This window comes from Leptonychotes weddellii, chromosome 11 (genome assembly GCF_054177405.1).
Source record: "Leptonychotes weddellii isolate Sample4059 chromosome 11, ASM5417740v2, whole genome shotgun sequence".
Classification (NCBI taxonomy): domain Eukaryota; kingdom Metazoa; phylum Chordata; class Mammalia; order Carnivora; family Phocidae; genus Leptonychotes; species Leptonychotes weddellii.
In genome coordinates, this window is record NC_138379.1 from 15,360,183 (window position 1) to 15,386,824 (window position 26,642).

Consider the following 26,642-nt stretch of genomic DNA (forward strand, 5'->3'; position numbering starts at 1 on the left):
GTGCAAGCAGGGGAAGGAGCAGAGGGGGAGGGAGAAAGAATCTCAAGCAGACTATATGCTGAGCCCGACCTCGCGACCCTGAGACCGCAACCTGAGCCAAAACCAAGAGTTGGACACTTAACCAACTGAGCCACCCCAGGCATCCCTGAAAATGTTTTTAATAAGGATTAATGCTAGCTATACCCTAAATTGTATATGCTTTAACTTTACTAAAACTTACCTTAATGTAGATTAAGGTATTAATCCACTCATGCAGATTAAGGGTTAACATAATATGTTATAAATATATGTAGTAGTATGACTAATACAATAAATGTAATAATACATATTACGTAATGTAATAATAATAATATGTAGCACTCAGAGCAAAGAAGTGGAGGCTAGATCAACTCAAATTTTAAGTTACTATGTGGCACTTGGAAAAAGTCCTCAATCTCTTTGGCCATCTGAAAAACTACAGAAATAATAGTTACTGTACCTGAAAGAGAGGCTGTAAAAATATTCTGAAGTTAGAAATGCTATGTAAAAAGAGATAGTACTAAATTCTCACTCCCCAAGAATTTTGGAGGCAGAGGTTACCTGTTTCAAGTAAGGGAGCAGAATATTTTAACAGACTACAACTCAATAATATAGTCACTTTCTAGGGAGGATGCACTTACCTAGATACACCTGTGGGTGATACACTGATTTCATACACACCCTCTTTGCTACAGAAATTAAGAAAACAGACTCGTTAGTACCAGCCAAATAATAGCCTCCACCCAGCGGAAGAGCCGTGCTTTGCAATTCCCAAACTTCTGGTCACCAATATCATTTCAGAATGAGGATACACTATGAGGGAAGCATAACCCCACCTTGTTCCACCACTGAGATGAAGTGCAAGAGGGTGGCAGATCATTGATGTTACTGGGAATTGAATCCTGAGAGGATCAGGCTATGGAGACAAAGACTGGAATAAAATAAATTATGATTAGGGGCGCTTGGGTGGCTCAGTTGGTTAAGCGACTGCCTTCGGCTCAGGTCATGATCCTGGAGTCCCGGGATCGAGTCCCGCATCGGGCTCCCTGCTCAGCAGGGGGTCTGCTTCTCCCTCTGCCCTCTTCCCTCTCGTGCTCTCTGTCTCTCATTCTCTCTCTCTCAAATAAATAAATAAAATCTTTAAAAAAAAAAAAAATAAATAAATAAATTATGATTCTACCCCTTTATATTTCATCCATAATTTAGGCTGATATGGTCCAGAAATCTATCACACAAAGGGGTACCAAAGAGAGCATCTCTTTGGAGACTCTGGAATAGGAGCATTTACAGATAGCAAATACATCTCAGGGCTCTGAACTTCTGTTGCTTTCAGATACATGTCTAATGAGGTTCCTGCTCTGATTAAAATCCTTCAAAGGCTCCCCACCAACTTTTCAGCACTGCATTCAAGGTCCCCATGATGTAGCTCCACTTCTTGACAGCTCCCATCCACTCATGATCCTCCACTGCTGCTTGGAATCTCCTGAATTCACCATGGTATTTTTTTAAGATTTTCTTTATTTGATAGAGAAAGCAGACAAGCACTAGTAGGGGGAGGGGCAGAGGGAGAAGGAGAGGCAGACTCCCTGCTGAGCTGGGAGCCCAACAAGGGGCTCGATCCCAGGACCCCAGGATCATGACCTGAGCCGAAGGCAGATGCTTAACCCACTAAGCCACCCAGGCGCTCCACACCACAGTATTTCTTTTTTCTTTTTTTTTTTTAAAGATTTTATTTATTTATTTGACAGAGAGAGACACAGTGAGAGAGGGAACACAAGCAGGGGGAGTGGGAGAGGGAGAAGCAGGCTCCACGCAGAGCAGGGAGCCTGATGTGGGACTCGATCCCAGGACCCTGGGATCACGACCTGAGCCGAAGGCAGTTGCTTAACCAACTGAGCCACCCAGGTGCCCCACACCACAGTATTTCTAATCCTGCTTTTCTACAAACTGGAATGCCTCCCCACATCCAGCACCCCCAATCCAACCCACTCGAGCTTTGGTCTGGCAGAAAATTCTAATTCATTCCTCATAATCTCAGTTCAGCCTCACCTTCTGTAACACTTTTCTGACCTCTAATACACCCAAATAATGTTAACCATCTCATCCTCTGTCCTACCACTAGACCTTACTACAAGTCTACTGTTTTATAATATACATGACTGCAATTTATCTGATTACATGTCTATTTCATTTACTAAACTGTGGGCTACTGAGGGGCAAGGAATGGGTTACTGTTCTGTTTCCCAGGGCCTCACACATTGTAGATGGGCAGTAAAAGCTTAGAATTTAACCTAATGTGCAAAAGTACAAAACTGTTCCAGATGTGCAGGGTGGCCAGGGCCACAGTGAGAAAACTGACCCAGACTGCACAGGTTCCTATACCAAGATAACAGTGTCAGACCCTTCTCGGACAGAGGTAAGTTACAGAGAACAACATAAAGGGACAGTTTTCACATCACCCTCTGCCATGTGAGTTAGTAGTTTGTGATCTGTGAGCTGGGCTCTTAGGCAGATGTGAGAACCCCTCTGAGCAAAAATCTAGGCAGAGTTATTGTCATATACATTTATCACATCTCTAGATGAGTTGACTATAGTTTCCCAGAGTGTGAATACAATGTTTCAGTGTGATATGTTTTGGGCCATACTTAGAAATTGGCTCACTTCAAATATGGGTGACATTTTTGGCTATTAAATAAAAATCTAACAGAGCTAACTTTAGATAACCAGAATTAACCAACATTGGGGTCAAGCAGGAAGAAGTTGTCATTTTGCTCTGACTTGAATATTCACAGCTGCCCATTTTTTCAGCCTGAATGTCCCATCTGTACCTAGTAACAAGTTTCATGGTTTTGTTTATTCTCTTTATTACCAATGGAGGCAACGTCACACTGGTGTTCGTAAACAAATCCAAGACTGTCAGAGACACCAGACTCTGCCTTAAGTGGTCGTGTGGTCCAAACCTTTAATATTACAGACAAGGAAACTAAAGTCCAGAAAGATGGCCTTAATGTACCTAATGACTAGTTACATAGCTAACTAGTGGCCAAGCCACAACTATATACCTTCTTTCAAAGTATAATGACATTCGTGTTTCAAATTTTTCTAGGCTATACAAGTCAACCTGCAAACAGCCAAACAGCCTAACAGACTGTTCATGAGCAATAAACACACTAATTTGTTAAAATAAAAGGACGCTTTCTATAGGCAATTTATCTCTATCAGAAGGAAAAGAGAAATCAAAGCACCTTTTTTAAAAAAAATATTTGAGAGAGAGAGAGAGAGCGCCTCAAGCAGGGGGAGGGGCAGAAGGAGAGGGAGAGAATCTCAAGCAGGCTCCAACTCCCCGCTGAGCACAGAGCCTGATGTGGGGCTCGATCTCACCACCCTGAGATCATGACCTGAACTGAAATCAAGAGTTGGCCGCTTCACTGACTGAGCCACTCAGGCATCCCACAAAGCATCTTTCATTAATTTCAGAAAAGAATATTTTACATACAGATCAGTGTAAGAAGAATTATAAATTAAGGATGATATTTTATACACAGATCAATGTAAGAGGAATTTAAATTGCTCTGGAACAATTATATGAACATTCAAGGCCCTCTAGATTTTGAGCAGCTTTCATAAGTGTTGCTAGTAAAATAGAACCTGACTAAAGTCTTCTCAAAAAGCCATGTTTCAGGGCACCTGGGTGGCACAGTTGGTTAAACATCCAACTCTTGGTTTCAGCTCAGGTCTTGACATCAAGCCCTGTGTGGGGCTCTAAGCTCAGTGAGGAGTCTGCTAAAGTTTCTCTCTCCCTCTGCCCCTCCCTGTGTGCACTCTCTCTCCCTCTAAAATAAATAAATAAATTAAAAAAAAACCAAAATGCCACGTGGCATTAAAAAAAAACCAAAATGCCATCCCCCTCTGTCTTTACCTAGGAGATATTTTAGTTTACTATCTGCAGATTAATGAATCAGGGTCAGGAAATCCACAGCAGAGTCTCAGTTTAACAGACATGTATCTTGTTGCATTTTCCACACCATCAGCAAATTGAGAAATGCTTCCCAAAACAGCAACTTTAAAGACATCTAAGATACAACTATCCCACCCTAAAATTAAGACAGTAACTGGGCCATTATCTCTTTCAGATGGAAAACCCAATGAGGGAAAGATCTGGCCTCTCCATTTTACTGTGGGCAACAGATACAGAAAGGCAGCAAATTACTTACTCAATCACTCGTGGCTCTGGGGCTCTGCGTACTACCTGCAAGGAAACAGGCAGATTTTACTCCTGGAATGATCCCTAATCCTCAGAAAGGCTTATGTGCAGGATTACTATATCTTCTCATTTCTGATAAAAATAAGTCAAGTTTAAAACTATCCCTTTTTTTATTTCAAGCACTTACTACCCCACCAGAGACAGAGACCCTTGTCTGCTTTTCTTAGAGCCACTTCACAGTTGCTAGTGGGCAAGAAAAAATAATAAAAGTAGAATTAATCCATTTTCAGAGCAGCCAATAATTCTAGAAAAACCTTCTTTCCAGGAGAACAGAAGATATACTGGGGCACGTAGGTGGCACAGTCGGTTGAGCATCCGACTCTTGGTTTTGGCTTAGGTCATGATCTCAGGGTTGTAAGACTGAGCCCTGCACTGGGCTCCATGCTCTCTCTCCCTCTCCCTCTGCTGAGTCATGCACATGTGCTCTCTCTCTCTCTCTCTCAAATAAATAAATTAAGTTAAATCTTTTAAAAAATAAAACAGAAGATAAACTAAGAAATAAGTTTTAATCATTACTTATACAATCACTATTACAGCAAGATGCCTGATTTTTAGCTTTTTCCATGTCACTAACAACAGTGAATCTTCACTGTTTCTTACAATTTTTCCCCATGGGGGGAAAAAAAAAGCTAAAAAATCAGGCATTGTAGTAGCTGAAAATTTCAACCCAATTCCAGAGACATGTGCTACACTAGCACTAAAGACAGCATGGTTTTAGGACTGTTAGAACTCAAATAACCAATGCAAGTGCTAGTCATGGTATAACCTCCTTCCCCCGCCCAAAATGGGAATTATATATGCCCATCAGTTGGGAGCAGACTACAAAGAATCTTTAGACATACTAGGAAATTGACTCCACATTTCATTATTATTACAGGCCTTTCATGCTCCTTTTATTAGTGAATTTATTCATCACCACTGGATTGTCTACTATGTGAATATAGCTTTTACAAGCAAATCTGTTAATGTTGTAGGAGAAATAAGAATTTACCTGCTGGGGTTCTTTGAACACAAACTGTCTGTCCACAAGATGATGCTCCTTGTTCATCCATGTCTGACCAGGTCTCTGGTGGAGATGGCTCTTAGCAGTGGTAGCTGAATCAAGAGCAAGAATAGACGTGAACCAGACTCAAAAAGTCTGCTCTGGGGAGCAAGGGCCAATAAAATCTACTTGAAGATAACCAATATGACACCTAGAAATTAATTAGTAAAGTCTGTTGGAGATCCCACCTCACACACTGAAAGGTTTGAGAGCTGTGACTAAATATGAGAAATACTATACCTCAACCCTCAATAAAAGATGACCATCAAGAAAATCAAAGTACCAGCTACATTTTAAATAACTCCTAACATCAACTGAAATGCAAGCATATTCACACAAGATCCCCACGAGCTCTTGCCTGGCTGAGCAGTGGCCTGGCTCTTCGCGGGGCCAGCCCAGGCTCCCTGCACTCGGGCTCGCTGTCTTTTGTCCTCCATGTTGACCAAAAAGGCTTCTGCTCTTAGCTTTCAGATTTAATTCCTGATCAAAATCACACAATGGTATCTGTTGAAAATAAAAAAAAAGTGCTTTTAGTTAGGATTGTGAGTGTGAACTATCTAAGGGAGTCATTATAATCCTTTCAAGCTCAATGCAATTGGAGATTCTATGTAAAATTAATTTCTGTCATCATAGCATCTCAATCAAGGAGCCTAATAAATCACTTAGGACTGCTGGTTTTAATGTTTATCTTTTGCAATCTTAAGTATTTTTTTAATTTTTAAAAAATTTTTTTTGGGGGCGCCTGGGTGGCTCAGTTGGTTAAGCGACTGCCTTCGGCTCAGGTCATGATCCTGGAGTCCCGGGATCGAGTCCCGCATCGGGCTCCCTGCTCGGCAGGGAGTCTGCTTCTCCCTCTGACCCTCCCCCCTCTCATGAGCTCTCTCTCTCTCTCTCATTCTGTCTCAAATAAATAAATAAAATCTTTAAAAAATATATAAAAAAAAAATTTTTTTTTTGTTAGAGAGAGAGTGAGCGTGGGGAGTGGGGCGGACAGAGGGAGAGAGAAAATCTTAAAGAGACTTCACGCCCAGCGCAGAGCCCATGCAGGGCTCGATCTCACTACCCTGAGATCATGACCTGAGCCAAAATCGAGAGTCGGACTGAGCCACCCAGGCGCCCCAACAATCTTACAGTACTTTTGCTTCTTTCACAAGAAAGTACATGTTAAGAAATTCTAAGATCTACCACATCAGTCTTATTAGTCTGCAAGAAACTGTAATATTCCCTCACCTATACGGATATTGAGAAATAGGCTCAGACTCAGTTTCCAAGGGCAATTTCCATATTCCATTATAACTAAACTTATAATTAAACTTCCCTGAAAGCTTGTTAAAAATACCCATGGCCTGTCTCAGAAGATCTGATTTAGGATGGATACAAGTGTTTGTCTTTGTGACAAGCATTGTAGGAGATGGTTCTAAGTGGGCATGTATGAGGACCACAAGGTTAAGTGGCTCACCCAGAGTCACTCAGGAAATCAATAGGAGGTAGACTAACATTCAAACTTTATTAACTTCCAGTTTTCAGTTAATTGAAAAGAAACACCTCGTAATGGCCAGTAATACTAATTTGGCATTTTTGCCAATAAAATTTTAGCTCACAGCAAATATAGGAACACAGCTACAAAGAGACAAAAACAGGGAGGTTCGAGCCACATGTTCTGAACCTATGATCCATTTCCTTATTGCGCTAAGAAAGCTTCAAGTCCTCACAGGTAACAAGTTCATTTTATGGCTTATTTAGCATACCAATTTCCAGACCTTCCCCAGACCTCCTGAGCTGTGCTGGGCTCAGGAATATGGACATTTAACAAATTTCCCCAGGTGATAAGTATATAATTCCTTCTCATTTAATAGGTAGGGAGATGACAGAGACTGCCATCTGCCCAAAAAGAGTTAATGGCCCAGAGTCAAATACCAACACTCCACTCCCACAAGACGTGTAGAGGAAGCTTACATTTTCTCTCAACAAGACCGTCAAAAACCCTTAACACAATTAGCTATAGTTCTGATTTTGAGGCCCAGAAACTGTTAACTAACCCCACCTTCCATCCTGGGATTCTTTACCCACATAAAGCTTGAGAACCCTGCAGAAGGTAAAAGGCGAGGGCGCCGGCGCCAGCCTGACTCGCTCTGAATCTAAATCTAGCAGCTCCCAGCTGCATGACCTGTCAGCTGACTTCACCTTTCCGGGCCTGAGTTTCTTCCTCTGTAAAGAGGGAAACCAATACCTCTCTCACGGCTGAAGTGCAGAATAGGCGGTCCTCGAAGGTGAAAAAGCCCGGTCCTCACGCCGAGGTAGCAACTCTCCCTATTTTAGAGCCTTCTCTTCCAGGAGCCCCAGGATGCGGTCCTGGAGGTCGACCGGGGAGGGTCCTCAGGGGGCGGTCCCCATACCCCCAGCCACCCAGCAGGGACCGGGACCCCACGGCAGCCGGCTGAGCCCGGCGCGCAGGGACAAACCCGCCCGGTCCTGGAACGGACCCCGCTGCCCCAGACCCGCTCCGCCGCCGGCTGTCGGGGAACCTTAAGAGTGGAGCACCGGCTCCGACATCCCGCAACCACATGCCGCGGCGTCAGGTATTTCCGCTGACGTCACGCGCCGCCGCCGCCACTTCCGGCGCCGTCGGCTGGAGTCCGGGCAGCTCCGTGTACCCCGCACCGGGAGGGCCGGCTCGCTGAAGGAGCGATGGGAGGGCCGGGATTGGAGGCGAGCGCAGATTGAAGGTGCGGTAGGGGCTCCGTGAGGAGCGGGGATATGGCGAAGGTGGGAATGAAGACGTGCTTCCTAGGCCGAGGTCTCTCGGGCCATAATCCACTCCCCCTTGCTCCGAAACCAAACTGGAGACGTCTAAGCGCCGGCATCCTTGGTCTCTGCGGAGTGACTGGGTCCCAGCAGGGCTGGTAGAAGGGCGAGGGGCTTGGGAAACCAGGTCGTGATGTGTTAAGTAAAAGGATTTGGATTTTACCCTGGAAGCCCTGGAGAGTGTAACAGGCACTTCCTTTGCGTTCCCACTGCAGCCTGTGCATCCCTCCATCAGTAACACAACAGGGCATGGGACCACGCCGCCTCCTCCATGACTCTCCAGTGCTAAGCACATTTTGCTTCAGTGAACAGACCTAAGTTTCAGTCCAGGCGACACCATTTACTAGATGTATAATCTAGGGCAGGTACTCCACTTCTTTATAAAATGGGCATAGCTCTTGTTGGGAGAGTTAAATGTGGTAATGCATGTAAAGAATTTAGCAGGGTGCTTGGAACACAATAGAAATTCAATTGAGTGTCTTAAAAAGTAAAAAATAAAATAAAATAAAATAAAATAAATTTGGGCACCTGGGTGGCTCAGTCGGGTAAGCGTCTGCCTTTGGCTCAGTCATGATCCCAGGGTCCTGGGATTGAGCCCCGCATGGGGCTCCCTGCTCAGTGGGGAGCCTGCTTCTCCCTCTCCTTCTGCCTGTGGCTCCCCCTGCTTGTGCTCTCTGTCAAATAAATAAATAAAATAAAATATTTTTTAAAAAATAAAAATTAAAAATAAATAAATAAATTTGACCAGCGGGTCAAAAGGTGTCTTCTATTCACCCCATCTGAGTTTTTGAGAAACATCTTTAAATGGCCCATGTTAAACCACGTATCTTGCAGTGTGAAAATAGCAAAAGTAGCACTGAATTGTCTGTGTTGTGCAGCTTATTCTCTAAGACCTACCAAATCACAGTCACTGTGGGAGTCTTTAAAATAAGTCTTGTGTTATATACTGCTTATCTGCAAAAGCTCAGTGTACCCCACCAATCTAATTTTCACAGCATCCATCATTCTTTGTTATACTTTGTGACACTGAAGGAAAATGATTTATCCTAGAACTGAAAGGAGAGAAAAGTGGTAAGTCCAGACAGTAATTTTTGTCTTTTTTTTTTTTTTTCTTTTTTGGTCCCCATCAACTAGTAATTTGTCAGTGTCTGTTTCTGGTTCAGGAACCTTGGCTGTGTCTTCCAAAGGATGTCATTTCTTTCTTTTCAGTGATTATAGTTTTGGAACAGGGACAAAGAAGTTGGATTGAGGAGTCCCTAAAAGTAGTAATTAACACCTTTTCAGCCTCCAAGTAGAACATTTCTCAAGAATCCATCCATGGCCCACTTGCATCCCAAATAACTGCATTTTTAACAAAATCACTTGCATTTTTACCAAGCGTTCAAGGTGATTTAGATGCAGAGAAAGTTTAGAAACCTTCAGGATGCATGTAGGGTGACAAATCATTCCCATCTGTCTGGGACTGAGAGGTTTTCCAGGACATAGGACTTTAAATGCTAAAGGCAGGACGGTATCGGGCAACTGAAATGGTTGGTTACCCTAGATACATGTGAATATGTAGTACTAGAAAGATGTTCTTTGTGAGTCTTACAACGTGGGTTTCCCCATTTCTATATGCAGCATTTGTGTTTTTATTGGGGGGGGCGGTCGAGACCGTGGGAGAGGGATTGAAAGTGAGGTGCCTTGCCAGTTAACAGCCCACCGATTCTCAGCTCCAAACCCTTCCTCCTCTGCCCTACTTGCAATACTGGAACATTTCTCCCTTGCCATTTGGTCCGATGTGAAGCGTCATCAGTAGAGGGTGCTGGAGGGACATTAGAGGAGGAAAGGGTCCTTCCTGATTCAAGCGCTCCTCTCAGCTGGCTATGCAATGCAGGGCAGCCGGCGGTGTTTGGCATCTCTTTGTGGGCTGAATTGCAATGTTAGTGGAATTTACAGCCTTGTTAAGTTCCTCTTGTGAAGTTAAGGCATCAATTGGGAAGGAATGGGATATCGAATTTTGAAATAGTGACATCTGCTTGGACCTAGAGGAAACTGACGTTTCTTGGACACCCAAGTTACCCTAAACCTCCCTGAACCTCCCAAGGCAGTGGAAGTAGCTTGCTGTCCTGTGTCTGAGGAGACGAGCGGTCCTTTGCTTGAAAACCCTATGAAACCCTCACCTGGAGCAGATGACTTGAAATGCTCAGCATAGATCTGAACTTCCTAACAGATGGGAGAGCACTCCCAGATTTGTGCCTTCCTTGGTGGTTTGTGTGTGTGTGTTGTGTGTGTGTGTGTGCGCGCGTGCGCATGCCTGCCTGGACCTAGATGTTGGCAGTGCCTGCTCCTTCTATCTGCTGTTTCTGTATTCTAAGAATTTCCCTTTCCCCTTGTAGGTGGTACCCTATTATAGTTATTAATCTTTCCCCTGAAACTATATAATTTCTGTCTCCTGTTTGATTCCTGTTATGGTGTGATTGTGATATCAGGGGTTGGAAGCAATAGCTAGCAAGTGGCTGGCCCCAGAGTTGGCTTTAAACTGTAAGTAATCGGTTTGGCTCTGATTTGGACGCTTACTATCATCCCTGGCCCTTTACTCTTGTGCTGCTCTCTCATTTCCCTTCACCCAAGACAGCCTTCCCAAAGTTGTGCTGATTTGGTTGCCTTCCCTCTACTCTGAAACCAGCATTTCTCAGCGTATGGTTGGAAGACCATCTGCATTGGAGTCCCTAGGGGATGCTTATAAAAAATGAACATTCCAGGCCGCCCATCGAGATTCTGGGTTAGTGGGTCTGGGGCGAGGGCCGAGCAACTTGCATATTTAATCGTGCCTTGTTTTGTCTTCCAAGAACCTGCCAGAGTTCTGCCTTTTCTAGCTGCCTGCTTTCTGCAGGTGACTACTTCCCACTCAACAGATACCTCATCCCTTGGATGGCAAAACTGATAGATGCTTTAAGTGCTAGTAGCTCTTACCAGAAGGATTCTGAGTGAGCTACACACTGCCTCCTATTTTCAGTTGCTGATTTTCACACCAGACTCTTGCCAATCCTTGCCTGTTTCGATCATATGCTGCTTATGGAGTGCCTGCTGAGAATTCTGGAGAAAATCCAATCCAAGGAAAATAATGGCACATCATGCTAATAGCTCTCAGCGAAGGTACTGCATTGAGAAATTCCCAGCCCATGTCTCACTGCCAGAGGCTAAGCGGTTTCCAGCTTGAAGATGGGAGAGTGGGGCAGGAACCCGCCAACTCTGCAGCGGGCTGTCATGGAGGCTTTCAAGTCTCCACCAACTCTAACCAATGTCGTGGAAGACAGGATGCTTCCCCAGACTCCAGACAGGAACTCCTCCCATTCAACACCCAGCACAACTACAGATGCTGCTCGAGATAAAATCTGCCAGTAAACCATAGTGTCAACTGTGAGGAACAATTAAAGAACAATATAATTGGATGTGAAATTGTGGAGAGCAAATATCCAGGACAGGAGAGGTCACTAGAGGTTACAGGCATCAGTGAAGGCGTTACGGCAAACAGGGAGTTATGTCAGGGTTTTAAACAGTATGGAGCGTTCGGTGGCTAAGAGATATTAATAGTCACATTGCTCCTAAAAAGAGTAGGCAACATTTATGCATCTGATTTCTAAATAATAGCACATAATCTTAACATTTCCTGAGAGCACGCCAAGTGATGCTGTAGTTCTATGCATACACTGATCTGTTTTTCTAATTATTAGTCCCATTTACAAAGGAAAAAACTGAACCATAATGCTACATGAGGCCACCATGCCCCCCTCTGCAAATACGTGGCAGAAGCAAAGCCAAATTAGGAAAGACAGAACTATTCTTGGAAAGATACATGGCGCCATTTCCTGGGGCCTAATAGCTGGGTTCTTTCAGAGACTTTGGAAAGTGAAGGATTGGTCAGACCCTAGGTTATAAATCGTTCTTGATGGCTGTATCTAGATGGTTTGGCAGATTCTTCTCTAGAGTCACCAATTCCTCAGAGCCACGTGAACCACATTATTTCGAGTGTATGAACTGGGATTTCAGGCTAGTCTTTACTCAAATGTCATGAGTACTGACTGTGGCTAGCACTTAAGGACAAAGTAGTGATCAAAGACAGACCTGGCTCCCGCCCTCATGGATTTTACAGTCCAGCAGGAGAGCTAGACATTTTTAAAATACACAAATATTATGGTTATCATATTTGGTATGAGACTCTCATGGGGAACCTAACCTAGTGGAGTAATATCCCCAATGTATGCAGAGTCTTGTGTTGGTTGGGAGTCCTGATTTGTATTTGATTCAGCTGGTGCATCAGCAGCTGGGGGTTGGCTGAGCTAGACTAGCCTTGACTCCATGTGCTGTCTCATCCTTGAACAAGCTCACTAGGCATGTTCTCATAGTGGTGTCAGGGGAGGTGTGTACAAACCCACCTCTTGAGGCCTAGGCTTAGAAGTGGCACAAGAGCACTTCATTTACTGGCCAAAGCAAGCTAAACCAAGTCTGAAGAGGGGGGAAATAGACTTGACCTCTTGGAGTTGTTGCAAAGGGTCTGGATACTGGGAGGAGTCCAGTATTGGAGCCATTTTTGCAATCGCTCTACCACACTGAGTGAAGGGGTATATTGGAGAAACTGAAAGAGGGTTCCTGTAGGAATAGGGAGTTGTGGGGGGCGGGTTCTTTGAGATGGGGTAGAAAGGAGTCTGACCATGCAGGCCTTGAAAGGCATAGTAAGCATCCAGTGTTTATATATGGTATGAAGCCTATGATTAGCATTAGACACTCATTCTCCCCTCCTTCCCTTCCTTTCCATCTTGTAGAATGCTTTGAAACCGTTGTTGAGAACATGTTTTGGTGTGTGCCTAAGGCAGAGATATCTTCTTTCAAGTGGTTAGGATGCTGATAAGCAAATATTCAACAAAAGCCTATTACTAAAAAAAAATGTAAAAGCACCTGTAATTATTAAGTGAATGATTCGTGGAGTATTTCCTCTCATGCCTTAGGAATAAATTATCCACTTTTTAGAAGCAAATTCATTATGTAGAGAAGCACAAAAACTAAACTGATGTGCCTAGGTTGTCTTTTGCCCTGAAAGAACCAAAGACAGCATAGCTACTAAATAGAGTATTCATGTGACACTCCCCTTACAGCTTTTCCTTAGGTTGTGTAGTGCTTGGTGGTCAAATTCAGCCAACATCTGCACCAGGGTGGGTGCACGGATGAAAGACACAATGAACCCAGGTTACTCCCATGCACAGAATAACACTAGGTAAACTGGGCATGTTAAAAAGCGGCCTTGAATCTTTCAGACTTCTTTTTTTTTTTTAAGATTTTATTTATTTATTTGACAGAGAGAGAGAGAGAGAGACAGTGAGAGGGAACACAAGCAGGGGGAGTGGGAGACGGAGAAGCAGGCTTTGCGCTGAGCAGGGAGCCCGATGCAGGGCTCGATCCCAGGACCCTGGGATCATGACCTGAGCCGAAGGCAGACGCTTAACGACTGAGCCACCCAGGCGCCCCGAATCTTTCAGACTTCTAATACCACTTTGCTCCCTCGCCCTCTTTCTCTGCCCCTCCCCCGTCCCTGTGCAAGCTTGCTTTCTCTCTTTCTCTCAAAATAAATAAATCTTTAAAAAAATTATTGGATTATTGGAACTATTGCATATACAACATAAGGATACTTAATATTTAAATAAATGAAAGTATTACAAGCATTAGTTCAAAATCATCAGAAATGCAAAGCTATTTTTGAAAAAGAGCAAAATACAACAAAGAAAGTTAAAAACACAATGAAGGGGCACGTGGGTGGCTCAGTCGGTTAAGCGCCTGCCTTTGGCTCAGGTCATGATCTCGGGGTCCTTGGATCCAGCCCCCATCGGGCTCCCTGCTCAGCGGGGAGTCTGCTTCTCCCTCTCCCTCTGCTGCTCCCCCTGCTTGTGCTCTCTCACTCTCACTCTCAAATAAAATCTTAAAAAAAATAAAAACCCAATGAAGACTCTACTTCTGGGTGGGACATGGTAGTAGCAAGCAATTACTCCATTATAACATAGAAAATAAACAAGTAAATTAGTTTTTGGGTTTTTTTTGCCTTTGACTTTAGAGCTCTGTGATGCAATGTGGACTAGCTTAATGAAAATGGTAACGGAAGAACCCTTGCCAGGTAAGTTGGCCCTGTTTTTCTCTGGGGAACATTTTCTAAGGGTAACAGCTGAGGATTGGGCTTGCTAAAGGCAGTGGCTTCTCTACAAGGGGAAAGAGAATCCAACAGACCTTTTGACAGTCAGCAGGATGGCATGACAGATTGGAAGCTAGAGGAGGCGCTAAGTGCATGAGTTTGCCCCTTGAGGCATTTGCTGAGCACTACAGCAACAGAAGGGAGAGGGCTGGACTGGAAAGACAAGGTGAACCCTTTTATAGTCTTACTGTGCTTAAAAAACAAAGTTCTGAGGAAGAAGAACCCAAAAGAAACGTGACAGGTTTCATTCTGTTGACATTTGAAACTACAGGGCACTGAGTCTGAAAAAGTGGCAACTTGGGGTGCCTGGTGGCTCAGTCGGTTAAGCATCTACCTTCAGCTCAGGTCATGATCCCGGATCCTGGCATGGAGCCCCACATCGGTGTTCCCTGCTCCGTGGGGAGCCTGCTTCTCCCTCTGCCTGCTGCTCCCCCTGCTCGTGCTCTCTCGCTCTCTCTCAAATAAATAAAATCTTAAAAAAAAAAAAAGTGGCAACCCAGCCCTACCTAGCTCAGCTCAATACCTGTTTGGATTAGAGTGATCAGGCCTTACTCTATCTAACAGGGAAGAGGTGAGCCCTCTCCGGAGAATAAGAACATTGACTTCAGTCTTTATGGTTCTTTTATATAGAACTTCTGGCGTACAATAAAAGGAAAATTATGGGACATGCAAGGAGTCAGAAAAATGTAACTGATCATCAAGAGAAAAAGTAGATCTACGGATGATCCAAATGTAGGAGTAAGCAGACAAGAACTTTAAAACAACTCTTACGAATATTTATAAAAACAGAGGAAAAGAAGAAAACATGTGAAAAAGGTAGATTTCCAATAGACAACTGGAATTTACATGAAAGAATCACAAACACACAGAAAGATAGTAAAACAATTGAAAAACAAAGCAGAGATAGCTACCTTGGTATCGCAGAAAACAGATTTTAAGGCAAAAAGCATTAGCAATAAGGCTGTCACTACATGACCAAAAAAGAGTTCAACTCACCAGGAAGGCATAATTCTAAGCTTTACTCACCTAACAAGATAGCCTCAAAATGTATAAAGCAAAAACTGATAAAACAGGGGAGTTTGAAAATCCATCATCACAGTGAGAGATTTCAAAATACTTCTCTCAATTATTGACAGGTCAGGCAAACAAACGTTAGTAAAGACATGGGAGATTTGAACAATTAATAAGGTTAAAGTACATATTTAGAAAATAACAATTGGAAAATAAACATTCTTCTTAAGCACATATGGTACATTTTAAAAAACAGAGAGGGAGGCAAATCATAAGACTCTTAATCATAGGAAACAAACAGCGTTGTTGGAGGGGAGGTGGGTGGGGGTTGGGATAACTGGATGATGGGCATTAAGGAGGGCACGGGATGTAATGAGCACCGGGAATTGTATGCAACTGATGAATCACTAAATTCTACCTCTGAAACTAATAATACAGTATAGGTTAATTAAATTGAATTTAAGTAAAAAAAAAATTTTTTTTTTAAATTGGCCATATCTAGACATAAAGTACATCTCAAAAACTTTCTAAGAATCAGTAAAAATAAAAGGTTTACATTTGTATTAGTTTCCTGTGGCTGCTGTAACAAGATTACTCTCACAGTTCTGAAGGAGAGAAGTCCAAAATCAGTTTGTAGGCCAAAATCAAGGTGTTGGCTGAGTCCTCAATCCTCCAGAACCTCTGGGGAATAATCCAATGCCGATGGCATTCCTTGACTTGTGGCTGCATCACTCCAATCTCTGCCTCCGAGGTCATGCTGCTTTCTCCTTTTCTGTGTGTAATCTTCCTCTTATTAAGGATATTTGTGATTTCATTTAGGGCCCATCTGGATAATCTCATCTCAAGACCCTCTAACTTAATCACATCTGCAAAGACCTTTTTCCACATAAGATAGCGTTTACAGGGTCCAGGGATTTGGATCTGGTATCTTTGGGGGCCATTATTCAGCCTACTACAACATTTATATATATATATTTACTTTATGCCAGGCTAGATCCTGAGTACTTTAAAAATACAAATTTTTGCTCACCAACAACCTACAAGCCAGGTGCTGTTATTATTCTCATTTTTCAGAAGGCAAAACTGAGGTAGAGAAAGGTTATAATTTGCCCAAGCTGTGCCATACCTACATGTTCTCTGACCACAATGCAATTATTTAGAAATCAATAACAAAAGATTTCACTTTTTATTCTAAAAAAATTTCAGATTCATAGGAATTTTACAAGCACACAGAATTCCCATATACCACCTTTCACCTAGATTCTTTCAATGTTAACATTTTAACACATTTGCTTTATCTTTTTCTGTATACATAATTTTTTTCTGAACCTTCTGAGATTAAGTTGCATAGATAATGTCCCATTATCCCTAAATACTCTAGTGTGTACTTCCTAAAACTCAAGAGCTTTTTCTTGAATAACCACAGTACAATGCTCAAACTCAGGAAATTAACATTGATAGAATGCTTTTATCTAACCTACAGACCTTTCTCAAATCTTAACCATTGTCTCAAAAATGTCATTCTTAATCAAGATTTGATCCGAGATCATGTAACATTTACTTGTCACATTTCTTTAGTTTTCTTTAATCTGAAACTTTTGACAAATTTAAGTAGGTTATTTTGTAGGATATCCTTCAATTTGGATTTTTCTGATATTTCTTTTTGATTAGGTTCAGGTTATCACTTCTCGGCCTTTTGGCTAAGATCAGGTGTGATCAGGTTCAGGTTATACATTTTTGGCAGGAATACCATATAAGTGATGTTGTATCTTCAGTCCATGATAACACAATGCACAAAATATAAAATTGTCTTATTAATGGTGATACCAACACAAGCTTTTTAAAAAGGAAATAGCATTTATAAACATTTGAATTTGTGCTTTTAAAAACATTTCTCAACAGGTCATAGGTCAAAGTCATAAATTTTTAAATATTAGCACTGAAAAAGAATGTGTGTACATATACATGTTTATGTACTCACACACACACACCTGAATTGTGGGATGTAGCAAAAAATAATTAAACGTAGAGCAATAGATGTTTATGTCAGAATAGAAAAAATGTTAAACATGAATGAAATGTTCAATTTGTGAAATAAGAAAAATAACAGAATAAACTGCCAGAAATCAGGAGAACATAAAGTGAAAAGGGCAGAGAGGATCGACAAAGCCAAATTGCTTCTTTAAAAACTAATAAAGTAGACAAATTCCTAGCAAAATGGTCAAGGAAAAGAATGTGAGAAAACACAAAGAATACTGGGAAAGGAAAGAGAAAGCTTACAAAAATCAAAGATTCCTCAAGTCACATTATGCTAATACATTTGGGAAAAAAATATGAGGCAGTGCTTAGAAATTTTTTTTTCAAAATTGACTCAAGAAAAAATAGAAACCTTGAGTAGTCTTATTCCCATTAAAGCAACATCATCAGTAGCTAAAAATCTTCCCACAAATAAATACTAGGGCCAGATGGTTTTATGAACTTTCAAGGAAAAAGATTGCTCCAATCTTTTAGTCTTCCAGAGCACAGTAAAATAAGCAACACTTCCCAGCTCATTTAATGAAGTTATAATGTTGATATGAAAGCCAGACAAATATGAAGATTGCAAACCAATTTCCTAAACAAAGATGCAAAATTCCAAATAAAATACCAGCAAATTGTATTTAGCAGTACAAAGATAGTGAATTATGACCAAGAATGTAAAGGTGATTTCATATTAGAAAGTCCTAACTAAACTAACAAGATCTCTGAAATCTTCAGGAAAGACTTCATGCAGTATAAAGTTCAATATGTATGTACTCCTAGCCATTCTTGGAACATACCAGGCACGCACTCTCCTCGGGTTCTTTGCTCAGGCTGGTCTGCTTGATCTGCCCTTCTCCCACATAGCTGAAAGGCCTCCCCAGGACCGTTCAAAACCTCTCTCCACAGCCACCATGAGTATACAAGCCTCCCACTCTTACCCTACACACACAGATTCCCCATCCTCCTTACCCTGCTTCATCCCCCTTCCTCCCCATAGCATAAAGCACTTACACTATGTTTCTCTTTCTTTCTTCTTTTTTAACCTGTCTCCCTCCTTGGCTTGCCTCCCCTTCCCCAGCTCAAATGTAAGCTCTACAGGGGCAAAAATTTTTGTCCCTTTGTTCACTGTAGTTTCTCCAGCACCCAGAAGAGTAAATAGCACATGGTTAGCACTCAATAAATGCACCCAATGCTATGTCTAGAAACTTTTGTAGTAAGGAAGACAAGCTTGCCTTATATCCTTTTAGGATTATCATTTGTAGTACCCACGTCGCTTGCTTTTCAGTGACACAGGTAAAAGGAGAGTGCAAAGTTGTAATATGCCACCATCACGTTAACATGGATTCATTTAATATGGTTGTGTTCATGCTGGACACCATGTTCCATTTCTAGATGTCTCTACATAAACCTCGACAGAAAGAATTACATTCCAAGAGGGAATTTAAATTCTGTCCACATGTATATGTTTTCATCATGAGATGAGTATCAAAGTACAAAGTAGTGAGTCCTTAAACATTTTTTAATTGAATTAGTTTCCAACATATTCAATAAAGAGCTTTGGTAATTTCCTTTGACACTGTAACTACCGAGCAAAGTAGCAGAATCCAAGACCACCTAAATCTCAGGTAATTTTTGGTGTCAATAGATTTAAAAAAATTAGAGTACAACTTAAGTTCATTTCATTCTTGAAAGGTATCACAATAAATCTCCTCTTCCACACTGCATCCGCACCATTTGTTTGGTGTCAGCACTGATGCTCACTCCATATAAAGTTCAGGTCTGTCGTATTTCAATGCAATAAATGCTCCAGTGAGAGGAATTCATCTATTTAGGGCAGGGCCACATTTGAGGACATTGAGAACAATAATAACATCTGTATTTATTCCCAGTGTATGGGGGACTGGCACAAAGAAAAATCAGAATGGCAACGTCATTATGTGTGCAAGACAATTCTTCTCGTGTTCCCCCCATGCTACTGCACAGAAACAATGAAAGAACAAGAAATTAAAATCTGGCTCACTGTGTTGTGAGGTGAGCTGACTCTATATAAATCATTCTCTCTTTTACTCTACACTCTTGGGTTCAAACCTTATCTAGCACACATCAGACTATAACATCAAGTTGATATAAAGTTAAGTCTAAAAGCTGTGCTCCACTATTTTGAAAGTTTGGAGTACGCTGGGTTCTCTTTTAATGAATTTTTTCACGTGCCTAGAAACAGATTTTCATGCCATTATCTCAGTCTTCAGTGTCAAATACAAGAGCACACTTGCCAAGTTGAAGTAGTAAAAGTTACAGCTCAGAAGTTTCTAACTTGGAGGGAAGGGAACATGTTTTGTATGCTTGTACATGGATCCCTCCCCAACGCTACCAACTCCACTGAAAACTACCACCCACAACAATCAACCAACCAACGTGTGAAAGCAAATAAAAATATCACCCAGGTCACTGTGGTTTCACCATTTCAACAACAAAATGAGAGAGAAAAAGGCAATGTGTTTTTCATAAAACTACGTTTATTCAGTTTAAATGATTCTGAGATTATGTTCTTAATTTTTGGGTGCTAAAATGTCTTTTCTTCTATGTAATGATGCTAATGGATCTTCCTGTTTTTGTTTTATGTCCTTAGCTGGCAAAACTAAAAGCTAGAAACACCTAAACGCTGCAATTACTTTTTTTTTTTTTTTTTTACACAAATCTCCTGGTGTTTAAAACTCAGAGCTTAGGAACCACAGCCTTGGTAAAGACCTACCTACCTTCCATGTTACATGTTTCACAATACTGAATTACTTCTTGGTGATTTCCCTCAAACAAGTTATGGAGCAGGATAAAAGTAAGTCTTCACTTACAGTAAGCCAGTGTAAAAACAGCCTTAACTTCAAGCACCGAAGAAATACATTTTCAATCATCACTGTGGTTAAATCAACTTTTATTAAAACTAGTCAGATTGCTATCTACAGGGTATCGATTTATCACTTCTCCATTATCATTACTGTTTTGGGAAAAGCCTGCGGTCACATATGTGAACAGGATTGATGCAGTGCAGAAACAAAGGAGGCTGGGGTCCAAGCAGGCCACTCTCCTGGGTCAGGGATTTAGTGGCACTGTAGGTGGCTGCTCATCTCAATGTATTTTTTGGTCCATTTACCTTTACAAATCATACCATATAGCTTTCAGTATTTACATGCATTTAAACTGAGAAGAAATATGTGTTAGAGGAAAGCATATGTTAGTGGGCTTCATGTGTCAAAAGGAACTCCATATGTCGTGTATTATTTTTATGTCATTAGCTACCTTTGAGAACAAAAAGTTCCACATAAATGTACAAACTGGGACATACTTTCAGAAAACCTCATAGCGATGCATGTTACAGTGTGTCCTCCCATAAGTGAATCAATTAATCTCCACTCCCTCGAAGTGTTAATAACAAACAAAAAGAGTAGCTGGCCATTACTTTTTAAAGTATAATTCAGAGAAAATACAAGAACAATCATCATTGGCATTTTGGGCCAAATGAAACCACTGAAGCATTATGTCTGACTCAATCATTCTGTGATTTGCCAAAATCATGTTCCTTCCCATTACACTGTTCTTGCTAGCATTAGTTCTATGTCCATTTGATAGGAACATTTATATTAAACTTCAAAATAACTCCTGGCAGTATTCAAAATATATGGCCAGAACTCCTGAAGGCAACTTTGCTTTCGTCCCAATTATGACAACATTTAGCCTTATTAGTAACTGATAAAATGACAACCGCAGACTTTGGAGAGGGGTGGGTGCCTTGCCGTAAACACGCGTAAGCTGGCACGCCTAGCCAAGCTACTCAGTACAGTTACCAATGCTTAGTTCTTCTTGGCTTTCTTCATATAGCGAGCCCGCGTGGACTTGCCAAAATTCATGGTCATTTTGAAATACAGCCAGGTAGGCATAACTGAAAGTATTGATTCCTAGGGAAAGAAAATGGGGAGATATGTAATGACAGCCTACAATTTGGGCTAACTTAGAGCATCTGATCTTGATGTTTTACTCTACTGTTGTTTTGTCGGTAAATCTGAAAGTTCTTGAGTGTTTAAAATAAAACATAGATGCCTCATTAGTAGGTCTAGACAATGTATAGATGCTGATACATCACATGCTATTTTGTGACTCAGCGGGAAAGAAAACCCCAAAGCAAAGTACTGATTTGAGACTTGCAGAGCTACATACCATAAGAAAATGGACCGGGTATCCGGTGGTTCGGGACTGCAAGCCCACCGTTCTCATTGCAGACTTCACATACGTCTCCGCAGACGGCTTATCCAGGGTTGGCTTTCGGATTTTCGACAGCTTTGTAGCTACGTAGTACGGCCGGACACTCTAGAAAGGCAACACACACCCCCCACCACAAAACACAAAAACAAAAACAAAAACCATGCTGTTGATTAGGAAGACCACAAACTAAGAACTGCTTGACTGCTCCTAGCGGCAGAAACATAGAAACACTGTGGTGAAATCTAAAGTCTGCTTGAGAGAATACATGACAGCATAAAATCAATTGTAATAAGATAATCTATCCATGAAACAATTTGAGACTGAGAAAGTATTAAAAATAAGCAGAAATAGACCTTTTTGAACCTTTAAAAAGAAGGCACTTAAACAAACCTGGAGAGCAGAGGTTCTGGACAGGATACTCTTTCTACTCTGATGAAACTGAACATGGTTACAAAACCACCATGGAGATTTTTGACATTTTATCCTCCTAAAGAGACAATGCTCATTTTCTTTCTGATTTGTCGCTCATTAAGATGGTTCTGTCAGCTTTGGTGCCTCTAAAATAAGCATTTCCCCTTCTCAGACTTTAGCTACTACTCTCCTCCCTAGTTTCTTACCACTCTGTGTCTGAGTTTTATAAACTTTGCTGCTGATAAGATCAGATCTCCCACCCTCAACCTTTTTTTTTCTTTTTTCTTTGTGGGGGGAGACATGTGGAAACAGCTTGGGTAACCAAGAGACCCTTGACGGGAGTGGCGTGGGAGGACAGATCTGAATGCTACCTGTTAGAAGAACTTAACCAACGTCAGGTTCTTTATTGCTTAAGCTTGACACATTTGGATAGGATTCAACATAGAACACAAGGAGACGCTATTACAACGGGTCCCCAGTCATGACACCAGAGGTTCCTTCTATAGTTTGAAATAACTTGGGCTTGGTTGTTCACCAAAGAGTGAATGTATTCTACTTATCGGCGTGTGCATGAGAGGAAAGGGTATCAACAACAGTGATACTTCTGTTAAAGAAAAGGATTAAGGGCGCCTGGGTGGCTCAGTCGTTAAGCGTCTGCCTTCAGCTCGGCTCGTGATCCCAGGGTCCTGGGATCGAGCCTCACATCGGGCTCCCTGCTTGGCGGGAAGCCTGCTTCTCCCTCTCCCACTCCTCCTGCTTGTGTTCCCTCTCTTTCTGTGTGTCTCTCTTCAAATACATACATTAAAAAAGAAAGAAAGAAATAGAAAGAAAGAAAGAAAGAAAGAAAGAAAGAAAGAAAGAAAAAGAAGATTGAATACCTGGTGATCAAAATCAAAAACTTCACTACAGGTAGAAATAAAATTGAGATGTGTTCCGGACTAGGCACTTCCTTCCTGCCGAGAGCTGGAAGGAATATTCCCATGTCTTGGGGTTTTTGTTTGTTTGGTTGTTTGGTTTTTGAATTTTTCCCACTCCCAAGTATGAGTCAAGGAATACAACTCACCCTCCTTAACATGGGAGCTGAAAGTTCAGCCCGCCTGGTAAGAACCAAGGACCCAAGGGCTTAAGCACGGTCTCTTCTCCATCTTTCTCTTATGTGCCTGCAGCCGGAAACCCACACTAAGTTAACTAACGTCCCCCAAGTACCTCAATACCTGAGCCACCTGTGATTAGGTGACTCTTCGTTTTTGAGAATTTATCCCTATCCACGTATCCCCCACTTTGTGAGCAAAATACTTTGTCAAAAAGGTCTTCAATTTTTTTTAAAGATGTTTATTTATTTATTTGAGAGAGAGAACACAGAAGGAGAGTGAGAAGGAGAAGAGACTCCCCGCTGAGCAGAGAGCCCAATGCGGGGCTTGATCCCAGGACCCTGAGATCATGACCTGAGCTGAAGGCAGACACTTAATTGACTAAACCACCCAGGTGCCCCAAAGGTCCTTAATTTTAAAGGCACACTGCAGCAAGGATACAGTATGAAAAGAAGAATTCACCAAGACTCTAACAATGCATAAGGAAAGAAAACTGTTTACCAAGCTAAGTGGCAAACAAAGCAAAAGAAAGCATATGCATATGCACTATCTCGAGTAATGAAAGGACACAAGCAAGCTGTGTCACATCTCTGTCTCAGGTTTCCTGGTTACAAAAAAGTGAAGATTTAAAAACCCATTTCCATCTATGGATCACAAGCCTGCTGAGGGTTCTTTCAAGTTCTGAGTGTCTCAGGATGAAGATGGTCTGATAATTATACCTTCCAATTATACAATGATATTATCACCCTCCCTCTCTCTGTAGATATATGGCATAAATTGGACTATTTGGATCTTGCGGAAGAATTAAGTGGCACTGCCTGGCTGAACCACTTGATGGTGCCACAAGTTCACTCACCATTCAGCTAAACCATCCAGATAGCCTAGGGAACCACCTAGCTCAGGAAGTGGAGGCAAGAGACACATGCCTAGGAATCCCAAGTCAAGCTATTTTTTTCCAACGAAGAAATGTAAATTCTGTTCTGGAAAGGGTATTTATTTCCGACAATGGCAGTTAACATGGCCTAGCAGAAGAGGCAAAGGATTCAGAGACAAAATAAGTTTAGAGCGAAGTCTTAAATAAAGTGGAGGACTTTGCCAGGTAAACAAACAAGGTAAGAACATTTTGGGTAATGAGAATAGTAGGAGCAAAGGAAAGGAGAGAGAGCATGAGGTTCTCAGGCAACTACAAGCTGTTCAGTATGGTTCAGGTGTCAGAAATGTGTGGAGTAGGGGCGCCTGGGTGGCTCAGATGGTTAGGCGTCTGCCTTCGGCTCAGGTCATGATCCCGGGGTCCTGGGATCGAGTCCCGCATCGGGCTCTCTGCTCCTTGGGAGCCTGCTTCTCCCTCTGCCTCTGTCTCTCATGAATAAATAAATAAAAATCTTTAAAAAAAAAAAAAAAACTATCTTTAAAAAAAAAAAAAAAAAATGTGTGGAGTAGCGGCCGGAGGAAAGCTAAATGGAACAGAAAACTAAACCCAATCACTCGACAGTAGAGATTCCGAGAGTATCAGCTCTATGCGAACATGGTCTTATTCACCACCATATGGCCAATGCTCAGAGCAGCACCTAGCACACAGGAGGGACGCACAGATCTGCCGAGTGACTTAGCAACAGAACTCCTCAGTGTGCACGGCACTGAAGAATTGTACTGGGGCCCCCTTCCACCACTGCAGTCCGGAAAATTAATTACACCAGGAAGCTGACAATGTAATAAGAGTTTAAACCAAAACTTTAGATATTCTGAAGCTTAAGCAAGATCATATATCTAAACTAAGACAAACTTATAGGTCTAACTACTTGCCAAGAATTTAAAAATGAGTATTTTAAATTATGTGTAAAAGTAAAGAAATGTACCTCAAAGTGTCATCTAGGTACATCCTTAAAGAGTTCACCAAAAACACAATAAACAATAATTAAATTGATCCATTCTCCTGCCACTCATGGAAACATTACAATGAACAGGTTGAGAAGATATTCACCCTTCTACAGGAAGTATTTTGGGCAGAACAAATTTTACAAGTTGCTTAAGCTCAAAATTTTGCCATTATAAAGATTTCCGCCTGGAAACAACCTGGGTCTCCTCAGCCACAGGTGCAGACAAGTGCCCTGATCTTCCAATTTAGAATCCCAAAGTGAAAACAATTAGGCCATAAAGCAAAGCTGTTGTTTTGTCCTTATTCAGCCTGTTTTTTCATTTTCATTTTATTTATTTTTTAAGATTTTTTTTTTATTTGAGAGAGAGCAAGAGACAAGCAGGGGGAGTGGCAGGCAGAGGGAGAAGCAGGCTCCCCGCTGAGCAGGGAGCCCGATGAGGGGCTCGATCCCAGGACCCTGGGATCATGACCTGAGCCGAAGGCAGACGTCTAACTGACTGAGCCACCCAGATGCCCCTCAACATGTTTTTTAAAAAACAAATCCCTGGAGACAGCGTGGTATCTTTTTTTCCTCCCCCACTGGAGTAGCTTGCTTAGGTAATCTGGTCCTTACAAAACAAGTGAGGGGGCCTGACTCAGAACAGGAAGGCTACCGTAACTTAATGTCATGGAGTACTGGAAAGATGGATGCCCAACACTGCATGGCAGGTATTCAAGAATCAGATACTGAACCTTGTAACTTCGGGTGGTCGAGCATCTCTCCTGTTGTCACCTGTACTAAACATGCCTTCTTGAATTTAAAAATGACCAGAACAACTCACAACCAGGCTTTGGAAAACGTGGATCCAGCAGACACCAGACTCTAGTCCATTTGCACAGTATGGAATTCTGGGCACGATGTCCGATCTGCCTTTTGTGAGCATCAAGTTCACCAGTGTGACAGGCACACATTCTTAAGGCAGAAGCTGTGGCTCTGAGGAGGCATTTTAGAGAACATTTTCTCCTTATATCTGTCTATTCATCTTCCATTTCAGGATCTGATATCCTCCGGAGGACCTGTAACTACATACACAGATCCTAGTTTGGGGAGCTGGTGTTACTTTACTTGCAGGCCATCAGATGAGCATTTCCACAAAAGGGCTCTTGCTTATCTCATCACTCTGATGGGGCAGAGAGCCCTGATGACATGGCATTGAGCAAAGGCCCCACAGTAACATTACGTATAAGCCTTAACACCTAAGCCCCAAATAAAGGAGTGAAAACGTCGTATGTTCTGTACAAAGAAAATCCTTGATAAAAACTGACTGGCTGATAATCTCACAAATGACCTACCTCCAAATATGTGGAATTTATATGTTAAACATTCACATAACAAAAGGAAAAACTGCGTAATATCACACACACACACAAAAAACATTTGCTTAACAACAAACATTACCTGAGCACCTACTAGGACACTGCTGTTAGCGGTGGAATACAGTTGTGAACAGAAGCAAAGTCCCTAATCTTCTAGACCTTATATCTGGGGTGAGGGTAGGACACAAAGACTACAAACAAGTAGTAAAAAATGATACTACATTGGGAGGTGACGATAAAAAGGAAAAAAGAAAAGTAAGCCTGACTAAGGA

General features: G+C 41.8%; 2 protein-coding genes and 1 long non-coding RNA gene across 6 annotated transcripts in view; 1 reads left to right on the forward strand and 2 right to left on the reverse strand.

Annotated features, from left to right (window-relative positions):
* Positions 1 to 7,496, reverse strand: part of ALKBH3 (alkB homolog 3, alpha-ketoglutarate dependent dioxygenase) — a 35,426-nt gene extending 27,930 nt beyond the window's left edge. The window contains exons 1-5 of the mRNA XM_031020549.2: positions 7,369 to 7,496; positions 5,683 to 5,828; positions 5,274 to 5,377; positions 4,233 to 4,267; positions 660 to 707 (exon numbers count right to left, since the gene is read on the reverse strand). Of these exons, the coding sequence (XP_030876409.2) occupies positions 660 to 707; positions 4,233 to 4,267; positions 5,274 to 5,377; positions 5,683 to 5,761 (266 nt within the window). The 5' untranslated portion in view covers positions 5,762 to 5,828; positions 7,369 to 7,496. The remainder of the gene's footprint in view (positions 1 to 659; positions 708 to 4,232; positions 4,268 to 5,273; positions 5,378 to 5,682; positions 5,829 to 7,368) is intronic.
* HSD17B12 (hydroxysteroid 17-beta dehydrogenase 12) overlaps positions 1 to 26,642 on the reverse strand; it is a 225,367-nt gene that overhangs the window by 44,245 nt on the left and 154,480 nt on the right. For 2 of the 3 annotated variants that reach the window (XM_081798288.1, XM_081798287.1), the window contains 2 exons: positions 21,592 to 21,741; positions 20,295 to 21,332 (listed from right to left, as the gene is read on the reverse strand). The exons of the other annotated variant lie outside the window; for it this stretch is intronic. In XM_081798288.1, the coding sequence (XP_081654414.1) occupies positions 21,228 to 21,332; positions 21,592 to 21,741 (255 nt within the window). In that variant the 3' untranslated portion in view covers positions 20,295 to 21,227. Of the gene's footprint in view, positions 1 to 20,294; positions 21,333 to 21,591; positions 21,742 to 26,642 lie in introns of those variants that run through there. 3 annotated transcript variants of the gene reach the window in all.
* LOC145716145 (uncharacterized) overlaps positions 7,562 to 26,642 on the forward strand; it is a 35,172-nt gene continuing 16,091 nt past the window's right edge. For both annotated transcript variants that reach the window (XR_014138587.1, XR_014138588.1), the window contains exons 1-2: positions 7,562 to 8,050; positions 14,215 to 14,274. This is a non-coding gene — a long non-coding RNA (uncharacterized LOC145716145). The remainder of the gene's footprint in view (positions 8,051 to 14,214; positions 14,275 to 26,642) is intronic.